This window comes from Oncorhynchus tshawytscha, unplaced genomic scaffold (genome assembly GCF_018296145.1).
Source record: "Oncorhynchus tshawytscha isolate Ot180627B unplaced genomic scaffold, Otsh_v2.0 Un_contig_17027_pilon_pilon, whole genome shotgun sequence".
Classification (NCBI taxonomy): Eukaryota; Metazoa; Chordata; class Actinopteri; order Salmoniformes; family Salmonidae; genus Oncorhynchus; species Oncorhynchus tshawytscha.
The window spans coordinates 1-8,970 of NW_024606682.1; the positions used below are offsets into that span (position 1 = coordinate 1).

Here is an 8,970-nt window from a genome sequence, read left to right on the forward strand (position 1 = left end):
TATTATTCTGACATATCACATTCTTAAAATAAAGTGGTGATCCTAACTGACCCAAGACAGGGAATGTTTACTAGGATTAAATGTCAGGATTTGTGGAAAACTGAGTTTAAATGTAGTTGGCTAAGGTGTATGCAAACTTCCGACTTCAACTGTATATCTAGAAGAAGACATCCTGAAGCAGTAATTTCTAGACCACAATCTAGTTGAAATGGATTCAAATCCAAAGTGTATCATTTGTGTCTTATTACAATTGTGAAATTATGGTATTTTCTGAGCAATGGTAAATCAGAAGGGCGCTGTCAGTCAGTTTACATTGGCGTGTTCACACAAACAAGGTGCCAGGCGAATGCATTACATTTTTGATTAAATACATTGATCTGAATGAATAAATCACTATATCATCTATCATACACTACATGGAAAAAAGTATGTGGCTATTTCAGCCACACCCATTGCTGACAGGTGTATAAAATTGAGCACACAGCTATGCAATCTCCATAAACAAACATTGGAAGTAGAATGGCCTTAATGAAGAGCTCAGTGACTTTCAACGTGGCACGTCATAGGATGCCACCTTTCCCTGCTATTGCTGCCCCAGTCAACTGTAAGTGTTGTTATTGTGAAGTCGAAACCTCTAGGAGCAACAACGGCTCAGCCGCGAAGTGGTAGGCCACACAAGTTCACAGAACCGGACCGCCGAGTGCTGAAGCACGTAAAAATAATCTGTCCTCTGTTGCAACACTCACTACTAAGTTCCAAACTACCTCTGAAAGCAAGGCCAGCACAAAAACAGTTTGTCGGAAGCATTATGAAATAGGTTTCCACGGCCGAGCAGCAGCGCAAAAGCCTAAGGCCACCATGCACAATGCCAAGCATCTGATAGAGTGGTGTAAAGCTCATCGCCATTGGACTACGGAGCAGTGGAAAAGTGTTCTCTGGAGTGATGAATCACGCTTCACCAACAGGCAGTCCGAGGGACGAATCTGGGTTTGGAAGATGCCAGGAAAACGCTACTGGCATGTTGGTGGTCTGAGGCTGGTTTTCATGGTTTGGGATATGCCCCTTAGTTCCAGTGAAGGGATATCTTAATGCCACAGCATACAATGACATTCTATTGAACATCTTTGGGACGAATTGGAACGCCAGCTGAGGGCCTAATCACCCAATATCAGTGCCCAACCTCACTAATGCTCTTGTGGCTGAATGGAACCAAGGACCTGCAGCAATGTTCCAACATCTAGTGAAAAGCCTTCCCAGAATAGTGTAGGCTATTATAGTAGCATAGGGGGACCAACTGCATATTAATATCCATGATTTTGAAATGATGTGTTCGACGAGCAGGTGTCCACGTACTTTTGGCCATGTAGTGTTTATGTGGTCTGCATCTTGACTTACGGCTGTGCACCACTTTGAGTAGAGCACTCAACTTTTCAAGAGTTTCCCAATTCTCCCACAGTCATATCTGTCAATGCGAACTGTACCATCATCTAACTCCAATGACTACTGATGTTGTGTAACTGTGGAGGCTCATCAGAGGAATAGGAGGACCACCCTACTCAGTGATTTTCAGACAAATACAAAAAAATAAAACATTTCAAAAGAGATACTTAAAAAAAAAAACTATGCTACATATACTCACATCACCAAATACCTGATTATCTAAAACACACTTTCGCAATTAAGGTCTACAGAAGTCTAAACAGGACCCTCTATGGTAGCACCCTGGTGTAGCCGGAGGACAGCTATTTTCCATCCTCCTCTGGCTACATTGACTTCAATATAAAAAATAGGAGGCTTGTGCACCAGACCTACTTCCATAAACCTATATGGTAGTTCTGATGGAGACCACTCAGAACCTCGATGTGAATGTGGATGAGATCAAGTAATAATTTGTCAACAGAACCATCAATAAAGATTATGTGGTTGAATGAGAATGGGCTGTGTGGTTTCACTTGTTATAGAGATATTCATTCTTTATCATAGACTGACAATATGAATCTTTGAGAATGGATGTAATAGATGATACATTCCGTCATCTAAGTTCAAATTAATTGTTTTCAAATCTAAATCTTTCCACCAAAACATGGTGTCCAGCACTAGAGTTGACTCCACAAACACTCTCTACACAGTGTATAACTCTGAATCTAAGAACTCGTCATTTATCTTAGAGATAGAATTATATAATGTTGCTGACAACTTTCAACATTTCTAAGATCACCATCAGATCAATGTACAAGTGAACGTCATAAAAATATTTGAGATCATACTGAAACATATGCTTTCTCAAGACCATAGAATTGGCCTCATGTGCAAAAGATGACAACCTATATGATAGTCAGATGTATAGGAGAATGACAGATCAGATACATCAAGTTGAAAGACACAGAAAACAGGATGATGAAGTCAGCAAGTCAGAGCATCTTTATTGTATTCACAATGGGGTCTGTGTTGGTGTCCCATCCAGATGTAGTAGAATATGTTGTTCTGGAGGTGTTAACCATAGAAATAGAATTACCAGAAAATAATTCCCCATTCAAGTCAATGTTCCATGATGGGTGTCTGAGGGGCTTTAGCCATTCTAGAAAGTATTGGAGGATGTTATGCACATCTTAAACTAGAGTTAACCAGAACTGGCCTAAAGAAAGTACACAGATAACGAAAATAGGGATTTTTCATCTGACAAAGACTTTGTATAAATTGAAACGTTGTATTTTAGGTTGCATGAACAAAGCAATGTGGAGCAGTAATATTCCATGTGCTTGCCTCTCATTTCCTATACCCATTCTAGTAATTATATTTCTATGGGGTTAACCCGTTGCTTGCTGCAGTGCTCACTGTGTGTGTGGGACCTTAAGAAGCGTGTTTGGTTTCACTTGAGGAGACAACCTTGCCCTCCACTATTTCCGCTTCGGTGATCACCACATTGCCTTTGGTGGAGGAGCTGAGGACGGAGCCTGAGGAGCTGAGGCCGGAGTTGAGGCCGGAGCTAGAAGAGCTGATGTGGGAGCTGGAGGAGCTGTGGCCAGATTTCGAGGAGCTGAGGCCGAGGCTGTGAGGAAGAGAAACCCATGGTTAGCATAGTTAGCATCTATGATCATAATAAGTATCTATTAAAGGTCACATAGCAGTAGATTCATGTCAAAAGTAACAATGGCTCACATTGAACTTCAAACTTCAAATTAACATTGCTTCTGAAGTGAAATGTTGAAGGAGACATTCATTCATTTTCACTTGTTTCAAGGACCCTTGTTTCAAGGACCCGTCTTCCCATCCTGCCTTACCCGCTAGCCTCTCCGTCCAGCAGCCTCCTGTACTCAGCAATCTCCATCTCCAGGCGTGTCTTGATGTCCAGCAGCATCTTGTACTCCTGGCCCTGGCATTCCATGTCGCTGCGGAGAGAGACTAGCTGCTCCTCCAGACTGGTCACTTGGTTCTGGAGGCGACCCAGCTGCATGGAGTAACGGCCCTCCGTCTCCGCCAGCGTGTTCTCCAGGGAGCCTTTCTATTGGCCGGGAGAGACAGAGATCAAAAACTGTGGGAGTAAGTTTGGAATTTGGAATGTTTACTGTCATATTGAAAAGGTTAGCTTGAGTAATTGAATGTGAAGGCAGGTAGAGGTTAGCTATAGTAAAGGACAAAACAAATATGCTTGTTCTAGGTCCCAAGAAACAAAGAGATGTTCTGTTAAATCTGACAATTAATCTTGATGGTTATATAGTCGCCTCAAATAAAACTGTGAAGGACTTTGGCGTTACTCTGGACCCTTATCTCTCTTTTGACGAACATATCAAGACTGTTTAAAGGACAGCTTTTTTTCCATCTACGTAACATTGCAAAAATCTGAAACTTTCTGTCCAAAAATGATGCAGAAAAATTAATCCACGCTTTTGTCACTTCTAGGTTAGACTACTGCAATGCTCTACTTTCCGGGCTACCTGGATAAAGCACCAAATAAACTTCAGTTAGTGCTAAACACGGCTGCTAGAATCTTGACTAGAACCAAAAAATGTGATCATATTACTCCAGTGCTAGCCTCTCTACACTGGCTTCCTGTTAAGGCAAGGGCTGATTTCAAGGTTTCACTGCTAACCTACAAAGCATTACATGGGCTTGCTCCTACTCATCTTTCCGATTTGGTCCTGCCGTACATACCTACACATACACTATTGTCACAAGACGCAGGCCTCCTCATTGTCCCTAGAATTTCTAAGCAAACAGCTGGAGGCAGGGCTTTCTCCTATAGAGCTCAATTTTTATGGAATGGTCTGCCTACCCATGTGAGAGACGCAGACTCGGTCTCAACCTTTAAGTCTTTATTGTGAATCATCTCTTCAGTAGGTCCTATGATTGAGTGTATTCTGGCCCAGAAGGTGAACGGAAAGGCACTGGAGCAACGAACCGCCCTTGCTGTCTCTGCCTTGCCGGTTCCCCTCTCTTCACTGGGATTCTCCACCTCTAACCCTGTTACGGGGGCTGAGTCAAAAGCTTACTGATGCTCTTCCATGCCGTCCCTAGGAGGAGTGCGTCACTTGTGTGGGTTGAGTCACTGATGTGAGCTTCCTGTCTGGGTTGGCGCTCCCCCTTGGGTTGTGCCGTGGCGGAGATCTTTGTGGGCTATACTCGGGCCTTGTCTCAGGATGGTAAGTTGATGGTTGAAGATATCCCTCTAGTTATGTGAGGGACTGTGCTTTGGCAAAGTGGGTGGGGTTATATCCTGCCTGTTTGGCCCTCGACCCCTCCTGTATCAGCCTCCAGTATTTATGCTGCAGTAGTTTATGTGTCGAGGGGCTAGGGTCAGTCTGTTATATCTGGAGTATTCATCCTGTCTTGTCCGGTGTCCTGTGTGAATTTAAGTATGCTATCTCTAATTCTCTCTCTTTCTCTCTTTTCTTTCTTTCTTTCTTTCTTTCTTTCTTTCTTTCTTTCTTTCTTTCTTTCTTTCTTTCTTTCTTTCTTTCTTTCTTTCTTTCATTCTTTCTCTCTCTCTCTCTCTCTCTCTCTCTCTCTCTTTCTCAGAGGACCTGAGCCCAAGGACCATGCCTCAGGACTACCTGGCCTGATGACTCCTCGCTGTCCCCAGTCCACCTGGCTGTGCTGCTGCTCCAGTTTCAACTGTTCTGCCTGCGGCTATGGGACCCTGACCTGTTCACCGGACGTGCTACCTGTCCCAGACCTGCTGTCTTCAACTTTCTAGAGACAGCAGGAGTGGTAGAGATACTCTGAAAGTGATTGGCTATGAAAAGCCAACTGACATTTACTCCTGAGGTGCTGACCTGTTGCGCCCTCGACAACCACCGTGATTATTATTATTTGACCCTGTTGGTCATCTATGAACATTTGAACATCTTGGCCATGTTCTGTTATAATCTCCACCCGGCACAGCCAGAAGAGGACTGGCCACCGCTCACAGCCTGGTTCCTCTCTAGGTTTCTTCCTAGGTTCTGGCCTTTCTAGGGAGTTTTTCCTAGCCACCGTGCATCTACACCTGCATTGCTTGCTGTTTGGAGTTTTAGGCTGGGTTTCTGTACAGCACTTTGAGATATCAGCTCATGTAAGAAGGGCTTTATAAATAAAAATTATTTGATTTGATTTGGTGCCTGGCTATTACAACTTGAGGGATAGTGTTAGAGTCCAGGTGAAAGTGAGATACTTGAGGGATGGTAGAGAATGATAGAAGAGTCAAATGTTGATTATTGCAGAAAGTTGCAGAAAGTTGTCTACGTAATGTGCCCTAAACTGTGGTCCTTGGTCAGATGTTTGTAATTACGGCTCACCATGGTGAGCTGTGACTGCAGTTCGGCTTCCAGGCCCTGCAGTGTACGACGGATGTCCGAAATCTCTGACTTGGAGGTCTGGAGAACCTCTGTGCTGGACGCCACCTCCTGGTTCAACGTCTCTGTCTGTAAAACACAATAAGTGGTCAATCATCACAGAAACAAAACAACATTTCAGCTCATGATAGAATGTGACAACGTTACCAACTAGAAGTAAAGGAACATCTACACCATGAACATAGTTTAACGGTTCTAGAGGTTCTACCTTGGTCTGGAACCAGGCCTCCAGGTCGCGCTGGTTCTTGGCACTACCGGCCTCGTACTGCTCGCGAATCTCAGCCATGACTCTGGACAGGTCCTCCTGTGGTGCTGCGTCCACCTCCACGTTGATCTGTCCAGTCATCTGAGTCCTCATGGCTAGCAGCTCCTTTGGAGAAAAACATAGGGGTGAGTTTAAACAATTAAAAAGTGTGTCCCATCAGCCCACACCCACCTCCTCATGGTTCTTCTTGAGATAGATGAGCTCCTCCTTCAGTCCCTCGATCTGCATCTCCAGGTCAGATCTGGCCATGGCCATCTCATCCAGCATCCTCTTCATCCCGGCAATGTCCGCCTCCACTGACTGACGCATGGCCAGCTCGTTCTCATACCTGAGAGATGGAGAGAGCTTAGGTCAAAGAACTGCCAGATTGTGTTCCTCTGTGAGAATAGCAGGGGGGTTATAGATTCTATTATTCCATTAAAAGTTTGGGGAAAATAACAGAAAGTAACACCAGGCTTCTGATATGTCTGTTGGGAGGGTGTGTTTATGGTGGAGGTGAAGGGTAATGTCATTTGGTTTCCTTTTTATAGATTCAACACAAAATGTAATAAAAAACAGTATTCGAGTTTTTACACATTTGGGGTTATTCCAAGTGGTTAATGTAATGTACCAGCACTGTACTGATTCTGTGGATGGTGTTGGATGTACTTACTTGTTTCTGAAGTCGTCTGCAGCGAGCTTTGCGTTGTCAATGTTCAGATAGATGCTTCCGTTCAAGCAGGTGGCAGCCTGGATCTGAGAGGTGGAGGACGGCAAAAACATTTCAGGATGGGGTATGCATGGAATTTGACACGAATGTAGTACACACAAACAGTGATACCACACTGTGAGCATTGAGTTCTGAGTTTCAGCTGCACTGTAAATGATAGACCATAGAAGCATTACAGGGAACCTGTTGTCGTTATGATCATTGTATAGCATGACATGACACAAAGAAACATTTTGCAACTTTTGCAATCGCCTCGGGGCTATTAAGAGAGAGGAAGGATTGGCTTCAATGATCTGCTTTACTTTCAATTCTTCAGCTGCAAATATGCAGACAGTCGTTGCATCTATCTTTGGTGAAAATTCATGGTTGAATCAATTATAACAAATGTATATAATTTAGCATTTTCTAAAAGTCATATTAATTTCACTATTAGTAAGTTGTTGGAAAAACAATCTGATGAAGTGTACACCATGTACCTGTACTCTCTAACAAAGAATAACATTTTCACAATGCAGACGTTATCATGTTTTGACATGCTATGATGTCATCATTGAGTGCTCTTGCCGTCTAGGAGACATGTCATGTACCTTTTCCTGAAGGTCGGCGATAGTAGCATAGAAGCCAGAGTAGTCGCGAGCGCTGGGGGACGTCTTGCTCTCAAGGAACTGACAGATCTTCAGCTCCAGCTCGGCGTTGGCCGCCTCCAACAAGCGCACCTTCTCCAAGTAGGTGGACAGGCGGTCGTTCAGGTTCTGCATTGTGGCCTTCTCATTGGCCGACACATTAATGTCGGCTCCACCACCACCACCCCCACCCATGCCGAAACCATAACTGCCACCGCCGCCGCCAACCCCTCCCATGCCGCCACCACCCCCTCCCATGCTGAAACCATAACCGCAACCGCCGCCGCCACCCCCTCCCATTCCGAAACCATAACCACCACCTCCGCCACCGGAACCGAACGAGGAGCTAGAGATGCGCACCCCAGAGCCTCCTGCACCTCCATACACACTGCCGGCCCTCATGGCAGTGACACGGCCTCCTCCACCACCACCACCCATCGAGGAGAAGCGGGAGGAGCCCATACCCATTCCACCTCCACCTCCAGACCTCATGGACATGGTGCCACCTCCGCCTCCACCGCCACTGCTGCTGTAGGACATGCTAGATCTGGAGAAGGACATGGCTGCTGAGAGCGAGTCTGCCTGCCTGGGATGAAGAGAGAGAATGTGGTGCACGGCCCAGCCACTGTTCCCTTTTTATGCTGCACAGGGCGGAATGAGGGAGGGAGGTTGGGAGTAGGACATCGGTGGGAGATGAAGAAGGGAGGAATAGAGAAGGGAGGAATACATGGAGATATTACCTCATGTAGAGCAGGGCAGGGCAGGGCAGGGCTCTTCCACCCACTTTGACAACCTGTTGGCAAACGCCAGGATGCAGAAGGAGATGGTGTGCCAAAGACACACCAGAATGGCTTTCCAAGAGGTGTTGAGTATTCCAGGGTGGTCCAGTCTCAGTCCAAAAACAATGGTTAAATGTTGCCATAAATCAGAAGGGTGTAGTCAGTCAGTTTATATTGGTGTGTTCACACAAACAAGGTGCCAGGCCAGTGCAATTAATTTAGATGAAAGTAATTAATCTGAACACATTAATCACTATATCATCTATCATACAGTACATGAACAAAAGTATGTGGACACCTCTTCAAATTTGTAGATTTGGCCATTTTAGCCAAACCTGTTGCTGACAAGTGTATAAAATCGAGCACACAGCTATGTAATCTCCATACACAAACATTGGCAGTAGAATGGCTTTAATGAAGAGCTCAGTGACTTTCAATGTTACCGTCATAGGATGCCACCATTCCAACAGGTCAGTTTGTCAAATTTCTGCCCTGCTAGTGCTGCCCCAGTCAACTGTAAGTGATGTTATTGTGAAGTTGAAACCTCTAGGACCAACAATGGCTCAGCTGCGAAGTGGTAGGCCACACAAGTGGGGACCGCTGAGTGCTGAAGCACGTAAAAATAGTCTGTCCTCGGTGACAACCCTCACTACCGAGTTCCAAACTGCCTCTGGAGGCAAGGTCAGCACAAAAACAGTTAGTCTGGAGACTTAAGAAATAGGTTTCCATGGCCGAGCTGCTGCACAAAAGCCTAAGATCACCA

General features: G+C 45.0%; 1 protein-coding gene across 1 annotated transcript; it reads right to left on the reverse strand.

The window, feature by feature from the left end:
* Positions 1–2,398: 2,398 nt before the first annotated feature.
* LOC112245552 (keratin, type I cytoskeletal 13-like) lies at positions 2,399–8,059 on the reverse strand (the record flags this gene model as incomplete). The annotated part of the gene is given in 7 exon segments (XM_042312271.1): positions 2,399–3,049; positions 3,282–3,502; positions 5,775–5,900; positions 6,040–6,201; positions 6,268–6,424; positions 6,749–6,831; positions 7,393–8,059. Coding segments are annotated over 7 exon segments (1,545 nt in total). The 3' UTR covers positions 2,399–2,850.
* Positions 8,060–8,970: the final 911 nt, after the last annotated feature.